This window comes from Drosophila simulans, chromosome 3R (genome assembly GCF_016746395.2).
Source record: "Drosophila simulans strain w501 chromosome 3R, Prin_Dsim_3.1, whole genome shotgun sequence".
In the NCBI taxonomy this organism is placed as follows: Eukaryota; Metazoa; Arthropoda; class Insecta; order Diptera; family Drosophilidae; genus Drosophila; species Drosophila simulans.
This window is the reverse complement of record NC_052523.2, coordinates 2,377,344-2,397,970: the sequence shown is the minus strand read 5'-3', so window position 1 is coordinate 2,397,970 and position 20,627 is coordinate 2,377,344. Positions and strand designations below refer to the sequence as shown.

The 20,627-nt window shown below is 43.4% G+C and overlaps 1 protein-coding gene across 3 annotated transcripts in view; it reads left to right on the top strand.

Moving 5' to 3' along the window:
* LOC6726902 overlaps nucleotides 1-20,627 on the top strand; it is a 96,855-nt gene that overhangs the window by 55,954 nt on the left and 20,274 nt on the right. For all 3 annotated transcript variants that reach the window (XM_039294529.1, XM_016175906.3, XM_039294528.1), the window contains exons 3-11: nucleotides 315-447; nucleotides 11,179-11,317; nucleotides 11,397-11,466; nucleotides 11,800-11,910; nucleotides 16,783-16,989; nucleotides 17,057-17,202; nucleotides 17,342-17,492; nucleotides 19,095-19,225; nucleotides 19,298-19,457. In XM_039294529.1, coding sequence (XP_039150463.1) covers nucleotides 315-447; nucleotides 11,179-11,317; nucleotides 11,397-11,466; nucleotides 11,800-11,910; nucleotides 16,783-16,989; nucleotides 17,057-17,202; nucleotides 17,342-17,492; nucleotides 19,095-19,225; nucleotides 19,298-19,457 — 1,248 coding nt within the window. The remainder of the gene's footprint in view (nucleotides 1-314; nucleotides 448-11,178; nucleotides 11,318-11,396; nucleotides 11,467-11,799; nucleotides 11,911-16,782; nucleotides 16,990-17,056; nucleotides 17,203-17,341; nucleotides 17,493-19,094; nucleotides 19,226-19,297; nucleotides 19,458-20,627) is intronic.

Genomic DNA, 20,627 nt, shown 5'->3' with positions numbered 1-20,627 from the left:
CGAAATCAATATGCCGACCTAGTATTTTGTTCAGCTCTATTTTATAAATGCACATTTATCCGAAATAAATATTTTTTACATTCAAGGAACTAAAGAACTATATTTTGGCATACTGTGAATATAAAAAATTGTAAATATCACAAGTTCATGCACTTCAAAAGAACACTTGCAATATATACCCGTATTATATACACTTGTATAATACGAATAATTAAAGTATCTTCTATTTGATGGCTTTCGTACGTGCCTTTCTAGACCACATATGATTATTTTACCGCAGTGCACTCATAATTGTGTTTCCCCTCCCCTTTCAGTTTCCACGGTGGCCGTGGAGGCCGTTCTGGGACGAACCGCATCCTTGCCGTGCGACATCGAGCCGGAGGCGAAGGACGACCGGGTGTACATGGTGCTCTGGTTCCGTGAGAGCGCCGGAAAGCCACTTTACAGGTAAGCAGGAGCCCCCCATCCAAGGCAGTCGAATTTGAATTCAGGTTAGCAGCCACTTGCTAATTTTATAGTCTCTTTGAGATTCCCAGTATGTGGACGGGGATGTGGATATCTGTCTATGCGGTTGACAGAAGTTCCGCCCTTTTCGGGGCTGGCCAACTGGGGTCCGTATTCCGGCTACCTTTGATTTATAAGGCCCTCCAATGGCAACTCCCTCCACTTACGCGACCCGACAGCTTCATGAGAAATGGCAGCAGTTCATAATTTTCAAATAATTTATTATTTTAATAACATCATCAATATTAACTCAACTGGAGTCGGTTTGGGTGGAACTACACTGAACGCTAAGCAATTTGGCATATCAACTAACTAAATGGGCTCCTTTTGAAAAATGTTATAATAAATGGAGTCTATCGGTGATTATTTCGAATAAGCCGCACGCGATTCTAATAACAGATTCGTTATGCCAAACTTAATACTATCGAAGATATTATTTTGAAGGGAGAAGGAATTTTCTTACAGTGTGCTGCCGCATAAGCCTAGTCCGGGAACTTGGGGCCAGGACATGGCTCCAGGAGTGGGTCAAAGCAAAACAAAGCAACGGTATAACAGGCAGGCCAAACGGGGCGACATGGGCTCATATATTAGCCGCAGGACCCGAGGCAAAGGACATCCGAGGTGAAAAGCGGGCCAGCAAAATAATGGCATCCAAAGTGAAAACTGTTTTGGCGGCAACTTTGATTGTGGGCGAGGGCGGTTGGACCCATCCTCATCGCCAACCCGTCCTGGGTCTCCATCAACACCCACGCCCCGCGGCGATGTCCTCGAACTCCTGCTGCTGTTATTTATAGAGCTCGCTGGCGAACGTGTGCTTAGGTTTAATATGTTGCACATTATAAGCAGACATCGATATCCTTTAGCCTTGTCAATTTTGCTTACATGTGCTTCCTTTTCAATATGTTGCCAGCGGGTGGACGGGGATTTTCGGGCATAGGGACATAGACAACGACGTCGACATGGATATGGATACACGGATGTGGATGTGGATGCGAATGCGGATGCGGATACGAATACAAACGCACGCGTATCTCAAGGGCGAACGCGAACTGTTCACGAATCGTGTTGCCCAGCTCACTGATCCTTGTTGATGTTGTTGTTGTTCCTGTTCATGCCGCTTCGTGCACTCAATTGGAAGCAATAAATTTCAGACCAGACAAAAAGGAAAATATGAGCGGTGGAGGTATGTAAGTGCTTGGACCAAGGAAAACAAACAGCAAAACACAACAACGGAAAACTAGAAAAATGTGGAAAACAATAATGTCGCAAAATTTCCGACTTTATAACCAAAAATATCCGAAAGTGATTCAAATTCGATTTCCCTTGCAGGACATGCCAGTGCACACAGAGAAAAAACACACACCCACACCGAAAGGAAAACAAGAAATGGGAATGAAATTTAAGGAAATAAATAACACAGGCGAAAACAGGAACAACAGCAACATCTGCACAGGCGAACGACAGGATTCCAAGGGAAAAACTCCAGAAAGGACTTGGCTGCGGCGTAAAATTGCCAGCTCTGCGTGAAATCGAAGGACACACAGGGCGGCAGCTGAATGGGGCTTAGAAAAGAATCAAAACCAAAGGCTAAAACCGAAAAGGCGCCGAAATTGAAAGCAGCATGTGAAGGGCGGAAAAATAGAGCCGTGGTAAATAGGGCACCGAACGGGTCCCCCAAGGTTTTTCCAGATAGTACACCGAGAAAAATTCTCAGAAATTACTTATGCTTTATAGATTATTATATAATTTTTTTATTTATTCAAAAGTCAGCACAGCGCTACGTTCATGGCAATTGCTGTATTCGAAATCTGACTGATATCCTTCAGTAACTCAGTAAATTTTTAATGATAAACTGCAAACTGCATGGGTATTGATATATTATGTTGCCTTTTGTATGAAAGGCCACTCCTTTCATCTGATAGTTTGTAATACCGTAAATTGCATTATCCTGCTGATCCTGATGATTTTTCCCCAAGTGTCGAGCATCCTTTTTGCCGACCAGGCTTTGCAACATTTCCAAAGGCACGTCACAGCTGGCAGCCTCACCTAAACGGGCTCGCACACACCAAGATCCACAACAACACCCACTACCACACACCAAATACCCTGTGGAAAGTGGTGTCTAGCAGGTCTCTGCATTTGACAGCTTTACACCCTGATACAAAGGCAGGAGCTGAGCCCCCGAACAAAACGATGTCCTGCCCAGGAGGCTAAAAGCAAAAATATTAAAAATTATAATGTTAACTTTTGCTTTGTTGTTTGACTGGCCGACAAGCAGACAGTTTTTTAGGGTTAGGCTATTTCGGGTCTTTGGGTTCATTTTTATGGCCCCGGATAGCTGCCGGGATTTGTTTCTGCTGACTTTGACCCTTGAAATGCGATTTTCATAAGATTTTTATACATTTATTTGTTGTGAGTCGTAAGCGAGCGATATGGGCAGAGAGGTCAGGGGGCGGCTGCTTGCCCTTCCATTATTAAAATTAACATTTGCCATGACAGCCACCTGTAACGAGCAGCGAGCGGGAAGCTCTGTGGGTCGACAGGCCAACTGTCACGTTCAATATTGCAGGCCATCAATGGCATTGGCAGGACATTCCACGCCCCCAACGCCCCCCAAAAGCCCACATAATAAACAAAAGGCAGAAGAAAATGGGTATGGATGGAGCGATACAAGAGACAAACAGGAACGATGCATCCGCCGAATCCCTTGCGATTGGAATTCCCGCCGGGATCAAGCGAAATGAAGCAATGAAAATATATAAAATTAAATTAAATAACTGCTCTGGCACTTGATGAGCAGCTCAGGTGGAAATATAAGTATATTCAATTTAAAGTTCACTTCGCAAAATCCCTTACGGAAATTTAAATCTGATTTTAAGTGTTCAATAATAAATGGTACATAACAAATTAAGGTGAATTTGTAAAGTATCGCCCATGTAATAATCTTTTTAATTTATGGCATATTAATGCATCGGGTTCTTTGTTTATTGTAAAATTAATGCATTTCTTTCCTTCTGCAGTTGATAGATTAGGAAAACCCAAGTGCACAGAACAAATATACCTAGTTACCTAGTGTAAGGTGGGTAACCCACAGTGGACTTAAAGCCCGTGGCACAATCAAGGTTAATTGATTTTTAAAGCTCACCTGGGCGCCCGGCTGCTGGATGCTGGATGCTGGCTGCTGGATGCCGGGCATCTGTATCCGTAGGTTCCGTGGCATGAATAATTAAATTCGCTGCGGATTGGATGGGTCTGCTCCGGCCGGTCTGCTCCATCCTGAGCCCAACTGACGGAGGACTGGCTGTCAAAAGAGGATAATCTGAGTGCCACGCTAACTGCCATAATCGCCGCCAGCCGCCCTCCAACCAACAACAGCCGCCCATAAATACAGTCGGCTGGTCGGAAAATCCGGATGGAGGGACCAATCGAAAGTGCATTTGCTCCGAGAAGAGCGTGGCGGTGTGTGTATTGGGCGGTGTATCCGGCTGCTTGAGGAGCGGTCTGCCGCAGAAGTAATAAGCCACCAAATGGTATTCAAAATGGCTGGCAATAAAGGCCAACGGCAGTCGGCGGCGTAAGTGAAGAGAATCTGAAGATGGCAGAATCTCAGTCTGAAGTGGCATACATCTACACGTGAATTTAATTCGTTTTAAACGGCTAGTTTGAATGTATCTACAGTAGGCCTTAAAAATGAAATATATGTTTCTAATAATTATAATTTTCATCGGAGGCTAACTTATAGTTAAGACTAGAAGCTAACAGAGAGTTTTTTGAGGCTATATCTACTGATGGGCTCAAACTTCACTATCTAATAGAGTAGTTTTAGGACTGAGATTACTGTTACAGGATTAGGATTACTATTTGATATATGGTGGTAAGGGTCAGCGGATTCGAATAAATATTATTAAGATCTCTTGTGAGAAAGTCATTATTAAAAAGCTTATATAACGAAAGTTAAGAAAAAAAAATCCAACTGAAAAACAAGCTTAGGAAATATAACTCTTACGATGGAAAATATAATTATTTGATGTTTACAATAACTCCACTCTCAATGTAATTACTCAATACAACATCATTATATATAATTGAATATAAGAACATATAGCTATCTAACTTCCATCTTAATAGAGCACGGTAAATAATTTTGTTGAGTGTGCCCAAAAGGACGGGCAAAAGTCGTGGTCCAAAGGCAATTAAGTCGAGTGCATTTTCGGGCCATTTTACGAGCGGCAGGCGGCTCTGGAGTCGCACTTTGCGCGAATTTCAGGTTAGATGGGATATTTAAAACTGTAATTAAGTTTCAAATGTATATGCGGTCGTGTGGGTGAACGTGTGTGTGAGTGTGTGGGGGTGTGGGTGTGCACTGGTGTGCGTGTGTGGCAGCGGAAATGCAAGTGGCGCATGCAAATCGATTTGGCCGACACTAAGCTCTGGCTTCCACCGCCGACAGAGAAATGCCAACGTGGGGATTTTCTTTGTCGGGTCGCCACTTGGTCACAGTCGGAAATGGTGGTCCAATCCTTGCCCTGATTGCGCTTTCCAAGGCGGGAGGCCGATTACCAAACTTCTCTCCATCGTCGTGATTAACTTTTAATGACTTCGATTTCAGTAATTGGACGGAAGGAATTCACAGTAATTGGAAAATGCTGTGAACTTAACATCGTCGTTGTGTATTTGAACAATCTGTTCTTGTTTAAGTTGCCACAATTAAGTATTTATATTCGATTTAATGGACCGGAGAGTAAATATCTGAATTCAATTGAATTGTTGCCCAAATCCGCTTTGGCTTAAATTGCACAGTAATTAAAGTTGATGATCCCAAATAGAATAATACGCACCGAGTGTAACGCAAATCGTGTTTTAGAAATAGTTTTAAATATTTTCTAATTTATTTTTCTATATGAAATAAACAATTAGTATTCGATTGCGCTCTCTGATAGAACTTTCGCCCTACAAGATACCAACAAAATATGTGGAATCTCATTTCTGTTTGCTAAAATCAGTCGGAAATCCCATCGGAGGGACCCTTTTTCCAGCTAATTTTTAACCCCAATCAAAATATTAAAATCTGTTCTCGGACTCTCAACTGGAAGTCTGAATGGCTTTGGGTTTTTGGAAACCCTAACCTGCGGCAATGCTCACACAGAGCACCGAAAAACCAAATAGGCGAGCCGAGGACGAAAGTTTTATTTTGAATTTATTGCGGAATTTATTGGGCGACACTGCATAAATTTGAACTTGGCTGCCCTTTTTGTTTCTGCAGCTCCGTAGATTTTTTATTCCCGGGCTGGCTCCTTCATATATTCATATGCTACAAATTATATAGTAAAAGTTAAGAAGAAGATGGAGCGAAAACCAAACAAAAACCAACACCAGCGGCAACAATGTGTGGAAAGATGCCAACAAATGTCAACACCGTTCGCTGGAAAAGCGAGGGGATCGGGAAAATTGGAGGGGGGTGGGGCAGGGGTTCCAAGGGAAAACCGTTGTTGGCAATAACAAAAGAAATTTACAGATATTACACAGCATGGCTCCATAATAATACCAATACCCCCCACACACACACAAAGGACGAGTCGCCTGCAAAAAAGTGGGAAAAACAAAGCAAAAACAAAAACAAGAGCAAAGACAAAAACAAAGGGGCAGTAAAACCATTTGCATACTTTTGTGTGTGTATATATGGGGGCGTGTAAACAGCCCCTTTTTGGTGTTATTATTGTTTCATATTTCTCTCGGCGCTGCGTTTCTTTTGTTTGCCGATGTGTGTGTGCCTGTGTGTGGAAACCAATTTTAAATTTGTTGCCACTTTTGTCGAGTTACGGAGCACACTTTCTGGCGCTTCGTCCCGAAAAGCCCCTTTACCCCCTTTACCCCCTCTTCACCCCTTTCGCCACGCCTGCGATAGGGTTTCTTTATGCATAATTTGATACGGGCCGCCAGACAATATGCGAAACTCCGAACAATGTGCGCCGCCTATTCTCACCTGTCTAATTTTGTCCATACAGGTGGATGTGGATAAAGCGCCCAAGTGGGCCGCACGTTGGCAGACCCTCATGCCCTCATAGTTTATTGCCAGTTTCGAGCGATGCATAATTGAATTGCACAGTTTAAATACCCTGTAAAAGGGGATTATGCGATGCAAACCAACGTTCGCAGTTGAAAGGAGGGTTACGTTAAATGAAATACATAAATATAGAAATATGAGAACTGTAATCTAAGAAATCCATAACTCTAAACTAATGGGTTTCTCCTTTTCTATTGATTTTTAATTCCAAATGTGCAAGAGTAAACATAGCTTTATTTGTTATGCCTGAAATATTCGAATAATGGAATGCTTCAAATTGAAAATTGCACTTCATTTCACGTGAAGGAAGCAAAACTCTTTTGATAGCTCGAAAAAATAGTTTTCTTTAAGTTTGCCTAATGCTCCCTTAAAATAAATATTAATAAATAGGGCTTAATTCTCATAATTCTCTATAAAGTACCACAGAATGATTAATAATATTCAAAACACGATTATTTAACTTAGATACATTTCGTATTTATTGCAACGTGTAAAGTGCAATGCTTAGTCCACCTATTTAAAAGTTACCCAATCAATTAAAATTAAAAGTAATCTGACACTTACGACATTTTTAAGCAGACCCCGTCGATTGTCATGGGTAATAGTCGGTCGGGAGAGGAATGGCGGATGAAAAGGTTCCCACGACAGCAGCATCTGTTTAAACTGTCAGAAAATACCGGCACACACACACATGGGCACACACGCACACACCGACACGCTCTGACACATATTGTCATAAAATTATTCAATGGATATTGTGAGTGCAAAAGTTTTCGGTCCTTTTTTTATTATATACATATATATTTTTTTCGAGCTGCCCGCCCCGTCCCCTTTCATCCCTTTTTCAATCTTTTTGAATAGGATTTTGTAAGCGTTACAAACTGAGGAGCGAACAAAAAGGAGAAGCATTAAATGGCAATATGAGAAGCTTGCTCTGATATTGGATTTCGGGGCGGGGATCCTCGGTTGCGAATACTAACTTCGATGGGCTGGGGCGGGGACGCGGGGCTGTGGCGGTCAAAGTTTATGCCAAGCCACCGAAAAAGCCAAAACGTAATTACCAACCATGCAACGTCCAGTTCAAGGTCCTTCCCGTCTCGGGATTTGTTTAAAGAACGCAGCTCATTCATTCAGCCCAAGATAAAGTGCTACCAATTAACGCAAAATAAATAAAACTCAACTAATTGTTGGAAAAAAGCAGACCATCGACAAAGAAATGCGAAAGAATGGGCAAGGGGGGAAAGCCAATGTGAATGGGGAGAGTCCACTGCGAAAAAAAAGTGTGTAAGTCAATTAAGAAGTAAGACAATGGATTCAACATATTAAAAGGCATTGCATTGAAACTATATATAACTATTAAAGTTGCGGAAAACTTCAAAAATTCCATTCTTGAAAGTTCTTAATTTGTAGACAATGTTTATAATCCCTTTGAATATTATTTATAGCTTATATAAAAACACATAATTTAGAAATATTTTTGAGTGCATAGCAAGCTGCTCGAACGGAAGTCGCGTGGTTGCGTCCACTTGTCTCCTACGCTTTCCCACTTTTCCCCATACTTTCTCCTCAGCTTTCTCTGGCCTTTCTTCTGGCCTTATTGGTCTACTTTCCCCCAGACCCGAGCCCCCTTCCCCTCCCCTGCCCTGGCCTGGCCTTCGACGACAGTCGACATTTCTGCAACTGCCACAATGTTGTCTTCTTTTCTTGGCTGGCCCATTTTATTTTGCTCCTTGCCACTCGTTTGCTTTCCCTGTTTTTCTGCTTTACAATTTTTACTGCCCGAGCATTTGGCGTTTATTTTTCTGTGTTCTCTGTGTCCCTTTCTTTTTGGCGCCCCCTGCTCACTGGTGCTCCCTGGTGCTCCTGCTGCTCCTGCTGCTGTGCTCATTGTGCAAACTCGGCATTATTGTTTCCTAAGGCCAACAACGAGAAAACACAACGTCAACAGAGGGCAAGCCGGGCTAAGACCGGCGTATTCTGGCCATATTTGGGTGACGGGCAAGGAAACTCCATTTCATTCCACTCCACTCCATTCCACTCCGTGCCATGCCATTCCACCTTTCCTTATCGCATCGCTATTGCTCCTCCGCCTTTGTTGACTATTCGGCGTTTCTCTATTGTTTGCAAATGCGCAAAATTAAAAGCGGGAAAAGCGAGGAAAAGCGAGGAAAGACGAGGAAAAGCGAGAACATCGCGAACCTGGAGCGCAGTTCTTTGAAGGAAATTTCGCAAGGAGTTTCCGCACTTGGCAGTCCGTTATGTTTACATTTTCGCGCATATATTTAATTAGGCTAATTAGGGAACGTGCCCTGGCTTTGGGCAAGGCTTAGGATCCGTAATTTATTCGCCGCATGGCTTACTGCACTCGAAGGACAATCGCAGGAATGTCCAAACACATGAGAAGGTAGTGAGGAACGCAGACGGTGGAGGCAGAGGAGGCGCCCCAGTGATAAGCAGAAGAAATATGAGCACCGGATATAAATTGTGTCAGCGGCAAAATGATAAAAAACCACTTAAAGGCGCAAACAATACGGCCGCCGGGTGGCGAAGAGTCCTGCGCGAAGAATCCTGCCAGCCGGCACAATGACAAACCGCTCCGCTAACCGCAACTGGGTGGTAGATGGTGGCACGGGGACTGGGGCAGGGGCAGAGATAGCACAGACTGCACGACGACGGCGGAAACAACAAAAGGACACAACTGGCGATGACTGTGCAAAGACGATGTGCTGGTGTGCGGGTCACTAGAAAGGAGCACTCGAAGAAAAGGATCTGCATATAATGTGTCCTGCGACCTAACTAATTCACCTAACTCAACTGCACCAGAAATTAAAATGATGTGCAATTGGCGTCTGTTCTAATTAATATCTAAGCTCGTATTTCTATTTTGCTAAACGATTGCTGATTAGTCAATAAATTGAAGTCCAAAGCAGACGCACTTTCAACTAATACTGTACAACTAGTCGAATGCGCAATATGAGGTCATTCCAAATGCAAATATATTGCCATTGCAGGACAATATATTTGGGCAAAAATGATTTTCTACTCTATGAATGCAAACGGAACTGATTTACTCCTTTGTGGCTGAAGCCGGCCAATTCGTATTGAAAAATAAGATGAACTGTTTAAAGTTTTAAACAAAAAGTGATGTATTCAGTCTCTGCAAACAAAATGAACAGGTGTCAACTAGGCGTATATATACATATATATATATATATATTAAATTTTAATAACTTAAAAATCCAAATATTGTTATTAATATAATTTTAATATTGCTGCTAAATTCCTACTTATTAAAAGACATGTTTTAGAGAGACAAATACATTTTCTCGGCCATATTTGTATACATTTCTTTAAGTGTCATAGAAAGAATTGTGGGAAAGCTTCGCCAACGTCAAGTCATTTACGGCGTGTCGCTGGGACATCCGGAAAGGGGGGGTTGCAAGGCGAAGGGCGTGGCAGCCCCAACCCTCCAGCTCTCCAGAACGCCCAAAGTCCTTCGACGGACATTAACAAATACAATAAAAGCGCCAAAGATAGCACGTCAGGCTTTTTAATGCGCAAAATTGCAAACGTTTGCTGTTTCGTTCGCTGGGCTGCGAAAATAATGCTAAACGGAAGAAATTAGTTGCGTGCAAATTTATGCTCGGGGTTCGTTTTGTCGACCCCTGGGCTCCGCGGGTCAACGGGGGCACAGGAAAAGGGTCATTTTGTAGGCGCGTGAAAACCCAGTCCCATGCCCAGGCCGCTTTTGAGCGTGTCGGGTTTGCAATTTTCCATTCAATATTTATGGTTTGCTGGAAAAAGAAAACAGCCCAAGCTGGGCCAATAAGTTGCCGGGCTTATTTAGTGGCCTCTCTGGAGGCTTTAAAGTAGACTTTATAAAGAGCCCCCTCCCACCAACATATGTATGTGCTACTATGTTTGCAGTTTTCCAGAGTTTAGCTCAGCTTAAGTGCTAAGTGGCATGTCTAGCTCTGCTCTCATTCCACTTTCATTTTATGGCTACTTAGCATTTGCATAGAGAGCCATAGCCATAGGTGAGCTCATGTGAGTGTATTCAAGTTTATGGCATTATTCTGATTTTTATTCGGCTTAGTTTGTATTAAGCTACTAAGTTATGCCTACAGTTTCAAGGGAAAATAGTAAGTTTCAGATAAGAAAAAACATTATTAAACTTAAGAATGACAGCACTGGGATATTTCCTATATTAAAATAAATAATACTTTATATACAACTGAATACAATAGCGTTGCGAAAGGAGACGAACTCGTGACAGCATTGAATTAAGTCATCTTCCCCCACAAGGGCGATCCATTTGATATGCTCAAAGCATAAGGTCATCCTGCGAGGTCACACGCCGTGAAAACTTTCACATCGCATTAAAATTTACGACCTTTGGCGCGACATTCGAAATGCTCGGGGAGACGACGATTGCTGACACAACTTATCGTCAATATTTTGGGCTTACTTCCCCTTATTCACATTTATTCACATTATTCACTCGTTTTTTGCGTTCCCCTGCGGCCGTTAGATAGAGATAACCAAGGAGGAACTACTTAGGCAACTTTTAACATTTCCGGTCCGCTTTTCTGTTTCTGCCTTTTTTCCAGCTTCGACGTCCGGGGACGACCCTTCGAGAAGGCCTTGTACTGGTCGGACACCAACTCATTTGGGCCACGTGCGTACTTCGTCACCGGGCAGCAGCCGGCCAAGTTATCGGTGGACAACATCCAACTGGACGACGAGGGCGTAAGTGGCTCCAACTGCTCCATTGCCGCACGAAAACGGCGCCTTCTTATTGTTTGTTTTTTATTGGACTCCTCAACAGGTTTACCGCTGCCGCGTCGACTTTCAGAACTCGCCCACGCGTAATCATAGAATTAACTTAACGGTTATTGGTGAGTACCCGAAACCCAGTGCAGCGCCATTAAAGGAAGCTCTCTTGCCGCCCACTATCAAATACACTGTAAAATATTTTTTTATATTTTCCAAAATATCATGAAATTGTTTATACAAGCACATCTAAATACATAACATACAAATGAACTCATTTGAACTCATTAATTTAAAAGTATAACAGTCAACCACAAAAACCAATTCGTCCTGAGTATCTACTAGTTACTTATGGAAGGACATTCTAAGCCCTTGAAACTAACTTCTCTTAGTGCATCCTTTTTATAACGACTGACCCCCATTTCTCCACTTTCTCCGCCTTCTCCGCTCTCCCGCAGTTCCTCCGCATCAAATACTCGTGTACGATGCCTCCGGACGCGATGTTGCCGGAGCTGTGGGTCCATTGCTCGAGGGCGATAATATTGTGTTGACATGTGAAGTGCGTGGCGGTAAGTAAATCATGATAAACGACACCAATGCATACACGTACCCTCTGCCACATAAATGTGGCACTCAGACAAAAGGTTATCAAGCTGGCGAGGTCGGCACAAAAACGCAACTGATTCCAGTCGTACACTGTGATAAATAAACATGAAATACTTATCTAAAATGAAGAGGACTAAGACTCCTTTCCTATATATTTGATACACCCATAAATGCAAATTTAATATAATGTAGAGTTGAATTGAGTTATTCAATTGAGTTATTATTATTATTTTAATATATTCGAAATAATCAGAAATTATGAACTATTTTTTCACCGTGCAATCCTTAGTAAGAGCTTCAGCCTCGTTCGCATCCATTCCCACTCGACCCTGTCGGTCTATTTAAAGAATTAAAGATGAGGAGCCCCAGATAGGCCCCAGCCGTGACCGAGTCTGGTGCGAGTGGGGGGCAGGGCTAAGTCATCGTAAATAATAAAAATAAATGTATGTCAAAGTCTGCGGTGACAGCGCCGCTGCGCCAGGACAGACGCCAGGACATCGTCTGCGAAGGATCCTCCTGCGTCTGCGGCCCTGTCACTGCCAGTTTGCCAGCTTTCAGGGCAAAATGCAACAATTTGAAGCGTCTACCGAGCTTTTGTTGTGCACACACCGCAGCCACATCCACACCCACATCCATTGGCCAAGCTATGACCTGTAGGCATATGCGGCATCGTAAATCTTTAAAGAGGTCCCCAAGGTGAAGGGGAGCACATCCTCCCCACCGACCGACCCCGCATGCTCGAAACTTTTTACTCGTCTTTTTCAGCTGGCAAGTGTGAAAAATTTTTGTACAACTTGCTCGCTTCGCTGGTTTGGCCCGAGGGCTCCTCCTTGCATGACTGAGCCCCATGGATACGATCCGAACTGAACCCAACCCAACCCAACCCAATCCAAGCCGACGGAACTGGCGATGGCGACGAATGCCCGAGACCAGCATTATAAATCATTAACTTTTCTGACAACAATATTTTCGGCGCACAACCCAGACGTTTTCCATGTCAACTAGCAGCACGATTTGCGGGCTTCATTTTCCTTCGGCCATTTAGTGTGGCTTTTCCCAGAGCTTAAAGTCTGAAATGAAGCTGATGGTGTGGAACTTGTTACTGATGCTCGTGAAAGTTTTTAAGTCCGCCAGATAGTGGAATTAGTTGATTATTACAGACAACCAGTGGATACAGTTCATCGAACTGGCACAATTGGCTTGCAAAGTTGGTAATAATATTCAGCGGTACAGAGTGTAGAGTATATATATATTTTTCAAGTACTTTAACTTAAGCTCTTCATACTTGTTAAAGCATTTTCAAAAGGCTTGTTGTAGCAGTGAAAGCAGTAATGAGAAAACAAAACTTCGCTGCTAAAGCCAACTTTCCCTTTCACGGATACCAAAGAGAAATCGCGAAGAAGCCTCTTTGAGGCCGTTCTTGAACTCCATCAGGCTTAAAGGCCCGAAGTAGTGTCCCAATTTCGACTGAAGGATCTCGTGCTTTGTGCAGCACCCTCTTGGCAAATGCTAGCTCATTATTCGCCCCACCTCTCGAATGCCAGGTGGTGGTGTTGGGTAGCTCCGGCTGACTCCGCTGCAAGCTGTGCTCCTCTGCAGATGCAGGTGCGGGTGCAGCACTCCCTGCCAAAGGATTCATTCTACGCCTTGGCATTTCGCCTCTTGGTTTGCTTTGCCAGCAGTGCCTCACGTCGCCGCTTTGACTAACCGCATGTGAATGAGCTAAACAGCCAGTTGCCAGGGAGCTGGATCCCAGCGGGGCTTGCGAGGGGCTGGGCGCCGAATGGAGGTCCTGTGGCGGTTCCAAGTGAAACTGCGACGACGTCGACAACATTCCCTTTTGACACCTGCTGAGCGACACGCTTCTTGGCAGGTGGCATTGCCTCTGATTTGTATGCAACATTTCCCACACAACCTCAAATTGCCACCCCTGCACTTAGCCAAATTGCTCGTTAATTCTGAGATAGAACAATCAAATACAATTATATTCGACTATTCTTTCTGTAGACTTCAATAAAGCGCAAACACATTGATTGGCGACCTTTGATCTCCATTCCATCATTTTATTGCCATTTGCCATACAGTTGGCACACCATCCTTTATCTCAGTGTATGGGTTGGCTGCTCGAAGGACCGCAATGCAAGCTCGTATTTCATTTGGCTCCTGGCAAGGGCTCAAAGCCAAATTAACTAATATCGCAATTTCAGCGCCACATGGCGTCGACGGAGCGATGTTGAGGGATTGCGATTGCGGACGGCGGGTGCTCGCATCCTGATTAAGGCTAATGCAAATCCTGACGCTATTTTTATGGCCGGCCACTAATCATAGCCCCGGGCACGATAAACGCCAAATGCCAAATTGCTTTATCAAGTTTATTAACTTCGACTAATAGCAATTAATACCGGCAATAAAAAGCTAATCTAGCCGGCTGCCCCATAAAAGGGCCCGGGTTATACATTGTGTCCGGCTCCAGTTGCGCAGTCCTTTGCATATTTGGCCCCCATTCCGGAGGAGCATTGTCCGGCGGAGCAATTGTCAACAAGCGTAAGTATGGCTTAGCAAATGGCAAACGCGCTGTCTTCATTACACAAAGGAAGTGGGTGAGTTGGGTTGGCTGTTCCAATGGCTGAGTTTGGTGGCAGAGAGAAAGAAAGTGGCTGGAGTTGCGGATGGGGGAGGTGAGAGCCAGCTAAATGCCGCAGGGAAACTGTTATTTGTCTATTATCCCTGCATTCCCATTCCATCCCATCCCATCCCAACCCGCCATCCTGCGATCCAAGCAATTTGGCGTGTGTGCGTGTGTCCTCGCTGGCTTATTGTCGCCGAGTATCCTTTGCAATCAGCCAGCACTCTGGCAGTAAATTCCCAAGTCCACACTCCAGCTATCAGCTACTTTCGCCCTTCAATCTCCAACCCCAAATCCAATTCGGAATCCTCAACCCCCAAGCCCAAAGCCCAAGTCGTCTGCCAATGCCAATCCCAATCCCCAGCTGCTTGTTGCTATTGTTGCTCATTTCCGCCGCATTCACTTGGCTCTCTTAATGGCCCAAACCAAACCCAATGGCTATGCCGGAGGAAGACGGTTCTTGGGCTGTGGGCACTTAAACGGATTAAAAATATTTTCGTACATTTGATATGTGAGCGTGGGCAATGCCTTTCCTACCACTTTCTCCGAGCATTGAGCGATGGCAGCAAAGCGAAAAAGTGATTGCAGAATTTCAATTGAAATGCCGGGCTGCAGAATCACAGAACTGCATCGAGAAAACTCCTTGCTCACTTCCGGCTGAAGAGTAAATCGATAGTCAATCCCACATATGGCCGAGTCATATTTTATTAATTTAATATTCGGACTCATTGGCAAATTGAGGCAGGTAGAGATGGGCTCTCGCATGGATGTGGATGTGGATGTGGATAAGAGAACCCATTTTCGTTTGAGCATCCTTCTTGCGGTTGATCTACTCGAATTAACAGCTTTAATTGGAGTAACGCAGCAGAAGGGCTTTCTTTTTTAATTCAATTTTTTAAAGGATAACAAGAGGTAACTTGATAACCAAGGAGTAGCCAAATTGGATTGGCTTATGTGTGAAAACCATGTGCCCTTTCAGCTTTTTGAGCTAATCTCTTTTGCATTTCCCCTCGTAAGAGTCAAAAATAAATTGTCCCATTAACTAAAACCGGAATTAAAATATACATTTTGCGAAATAGTATTGCGTCATTGATTTGGAAATTCGCTTTTGATTATTATCTAATATTTTGATAAATCCTCTAACTTTGTGATACATTAATGTGCTCTGTAAAAGCAACCAAATAACCAGTAAATATGTATCCAAATGTGTCCTTTATCCGTTCTCCCCCTCGCGTTTTATTGTTTTTCCGCAAGTCCCCAAAACTTTCGAGTCTCCCCATTTGTCCCCCAAAACCAACTAATTCAATATTCACGCTTATGCGTTTCGTGGGGAACCCATGACCGCCTCCTGGCCTTTTTCTGTCCATCCATCCGCCCGTCCATCCATCCATTTATCCATTTATCCATCCATGCCGGGCATCCAGTGGCCGAACTTTGCTAGTTAAGCTGGCTAAGCCTTTTTTAAAAGCCTTGGGTACACACTGCTAAATGCGCATTATCATTAAAATGTTGAAAGTTTGCTTCTTTTTTCGGTCATAAATTTTCGAACGCGGCTCTGTGGTCACGCCGCTTCCGTTAGAAAACCACCTCGGGAAAACTCTCTCTAGACGGGCGGGTTAATAATGCATGAGTGGAAAAGTTTGCTGCCAGCGAAAAACAGTTGGCACGAAATTTAAAATTAATTTATGCATTAAACATTAATTTAAATTTGAAATGCGAGGCTATGACTACAGCACACCCTTATTGTTGCTCATTCACGGTCTGTTTTTCACTAACCATTACGTTTTCCATAATCTCGCTTTGTATATTCAAAGCTAAATCACAGAATTCGGTGCATTTCGTTTGACTTTGTTTATAATTTCAAAGTTCCCAGGGTAAACATTCGCATTTTTGTTTTCAAGCTATGCCTAAGTCCTGCAAATAAAGTTAAAAATATAATAAATAAAGTAAATCGATTTATGTTTGACTCGAATAAACGTACAAATTCCATGCATCCATTGCGCTTATTTAAAATGTCACATGATGCAAAGGACTTTGTCGAAATAAAGGCTATATTTAAAAGTAAATAGAAATACTCTTGGTGAAAGTGTTGCGTTTTTCAACCAAAGAAGCTTGACTTCAGCCTAATCTCGACTGTAGATTGCTTGTACCTTACCTTACCCACGCCATGGAAATAAACCATACCTTATAATTCCCACTCCATCAACAGGTCGACCGGAGCCCACTGTGACCTGGCTGAACGGAACACGGACCCTGGAGGCGGGCAGCGGAGTCTCGATGGGCCGCCATGTGACCGTGAACCGGCTGGAGGTGGCCCAAATCTCGCGTTCCGCCCTGAACAACACGTACCGCTGCCAGGCGTCCAACACGAAGCTGGTGGCACCCGTGGAGCGCAGCATCCGCATCGAGATGTTACGTGAGTGGACGAACGAGCAGCCAATGTGGCCGGTCACGCCTAATCCCTAAACCTTAAACTCCCACAGTCAAACCCACGTCAGTCAATTTAACCAATAAGTTGAAGGTCTTCGCCTCGAACACGCAGTACAATCTCACCTGTATTGTGGCCGGCTCTGTTCCGGACACGGAAATCAAATGGACGCAGAATAATCGGCCCTTCAAACGTGGCTTGGTAAGCTCCTCCGCCTCCCTCTCCCTTGCTCAGAGCTTCTAACTCAATCTTGGCCAGGCGCAAGACCCACTTATGAGTTACTTGCCCGGTGGCCAGCGGGCACTTCTCTAATCGATTCCACCCCATCTCTCCCATCTAGTTGTCGACCAGCCAGGGCAATGGCAGAGTCATCTCCACACTGACATTCTATCCCCAGCCGGAGGACGACGGCACCATGCTCAAGTGCGAGGGCTCCAACCCACGGCTGCAGAACTCGGCCATCGAGGACTCGCTCATAATGAATGTCATCTGTAAGTGGAACGCATTATGAATGCACACTCAACTTAGGAAGAATATAAGTGAAGAAAGCTGGTTTAGTCTATTTTTTAAAATACTTTCATTAGATTATAATTATGAAAAACTGCTTGATGATTGGTTTCCATTTAGATTTCAGATTTAAATAACCATCTTAAATGTTTCGCGTTAAATTATCATAGTAGTTAGAATGTTTATAAAAACTATAGGAAATATGAAAGTATCATATATTTGAATGGTTTTTCCATTTTTTTTCTAAATTAAGACAAAAACGAACGAAGTGCACTCTTTCCGTTTTGCGTTCATTTCAAAAAAGCGATTTGAGTTTTCATAAATGCAGCCAGGACACAAATCAAAGTCGCCTGTGCAAATACAAATAAGTCTAAATTATATGACATTATTTACGCAGCACGCTCCCATTTCGTTGGCATTGGAATTGGCCAAGAATGAAGCCGTTCGCCTACATGTCAATATTTATTCCGCTGACTTTTAGCGTGGCCATAAAAAACGTGCAGCGAAATTTGTTGCCTGTTTTGTGCTTCGTTGCGCATATTTGCAAAATGTCATAAATTTGACTTTATATGATTATCAATTTAGAGTCAACAGCAATCGCGACCTTCTACTTCCCTAGGTTCCTTGGGAAGAGAGGCTTAAGTTCGTGCCTTCCTTAGGTTAGTTGTCTTGTGTTGTCACTTTGTTTTCCCCGGGTTTTCCATCGGATAATCATAAATTTATTGAATTTTAAAGCCACGCATAGATGCCCAGCAATGTGTGAGAAATTCGGGCATAAATATTGAATGGCCATCGCGAAAGCTGTGAACTGAAAGTTGGAGAAAGTTTTCGTCCGCCCCTTTGACCGTCAGCGGGTCAAAAGGGGCGTGGAAATATGAATTAAAAAGAAAAACACACAAATACACAAGGAAAAGCTGTTTTAAAGGATTAGCGCAGATGACTTAAGCTTTTAATGGACCCGCGCTTTTGATCGGAAAATGGAGGAGGGGGTGAGAATGGGTGAATGGGGGACCGTGATTCGTGTTTGCCCCAAAGAAAAAGCGTGGGAGCTACCTGGAATCGACTGCTTTACAGTTTCCAGTCTGGTTAACCCCTTCTCAGCCATTTCCTCGGCCATAACAGTAACAATTTGTTGCTTTCCCTTCGCGAGGCTGCCACTTTCCTTGGCGCAGCCAATCATGATGTTGTAAAATCGCTCGAAGGATGCGAAAACACTAAATATTTTATATGATCCATCATTGATATTGGGGCGTTGCTCGCGGCGGCGGAACAATTTTAATTTAAAAATTTCTGTCATACCCATCACCCATTGGCTGGCCAGCCTGTTTGGATCTGGATCGACGGCTTAAAGCGCCGTTCCGACGCTGCGTTGTTAACATTTATGGGCCGTAGATTGATGAGAACAACAACGCCGCGTTTTATTATGCAATAATATTTTTCGATTTATGTTTAATACCAGCCCGCCCGCAGCATGGTAATTTGAATGCATAAAAAGCGCGCAGAGCAGCGAAATTTGCACATTAGCGCAGGCAATTAAAGTGCCAGCTCAACTATTATTAACATTTGGCTTCTTGACGCCTTTCCAGATCCGCCGCAGGTCACCTTGTCGCTGGGCTCCACACTGCGTCCGGACGACATCAAGGAGGGCGACGACGTCTACTTCGAGTGCCACATCAAGTCCAATCCCAAGGAGCATCGCATCATGTGGTCGCACGACGTGAGTCCTCCTGTCCAAGTGAAAATGTTTAGCTTGCATAAATTAACCGGTTGATTTGCCATTCCGCTCCAGGGACAACCGGTCACCCAGAATGTGTCCTGGGGCATTATCATCTCCACCCGCTCCCTGGTCCTCCAGCGAGTGGGACGCATCCACTCCGGGTTCTACGCCTGCTCGGCGGCCAATGACCGCGGGGAAACCCAGTCGGCTCCGGTTAACTTGAGGATTCGATGTAAGTAACTCACACCTTCAAGGCATTTTACACATATGCATCGCTATATATAGATTCAGATGTAGGTGGCGCTATTTTCAAAATTCTGATAGTATTGGAGAAAAGCCTCTCCTTTCATAGAATACCAAATAAGAACTTTATTTTGTGAAGTAAAGAATCAATTGCAAGTGTTGAACTTCCTCATTATCCTTTAATGATTCATTTCACTGTAAGACACATAGAGCAAAGTACAAAATATACATTATTTACCTATTTAAAACATAGGTCGGTGGAGCTTTAAAAACTTTATAAAAATCCCATTTTGTATTATTAAGCAAAAACAAAGGAAACCGAAAATTTGCACAAAAATTATGCTGACAGTTGATGTCAGTGGAGCGGAGCATTAAAAATACATATGCATAAATTTATGCGCAAATTGACACACACCGAGAGAAAATGGGCAAGATGTTGTCGCATTCGCAAATCTATTTCATTCCGATAAGTGGGCGGGGCCACGCCCACATGGTAAATTGACAGGCACAACAACAACAACAACAGCGGCTGTGCACTTGACAAAATCGCACAATGTCCTTGCTGGAAAGCCCTAAACCGACCCCCCTCCGCCCACCGAAAGCACAGGATGGCAACAATGTCCAAAACTAAAGTATGCTAAAATGACAGAAAATATTTTGTGCAAAAAGCCGTAATGTGCACTATGCATCGCATATACATATGTACATCCGTTTACATCGGGCACACACCATATAGATAATATATTTTATATATAATAAATATGGGGGTCTTTGTGCGTGGCTGCATTTCCAGTGTGTGTTTCGTCAAACAAACGACACAATATTGCAATTTTTGGTCGACAAAAACTAAATATTCCCATTTCAATGCAAATTCACACAATTATATCGAAAAAGAGTTCCCTTGAACTGCATATGGGCATAGACGGTTGTATATTTATTAACCACCCCAAATAAGCTTAATATATGTTCAATAATTTATTGCAAAAATATTTTATTTAAAAGCATTATGCGAGTCATTGGAACTTAACCTTTCAATGAAACATGCAGTTTCTCTGATTTAAAAGAAATTCGATAAAATGCCTAGCTGCTTCTCCCTACTCCTGTTAAGGGGTATCTGATAGTCGCAACACTCGACTGTAGCTTTCTACAGTCACGTATT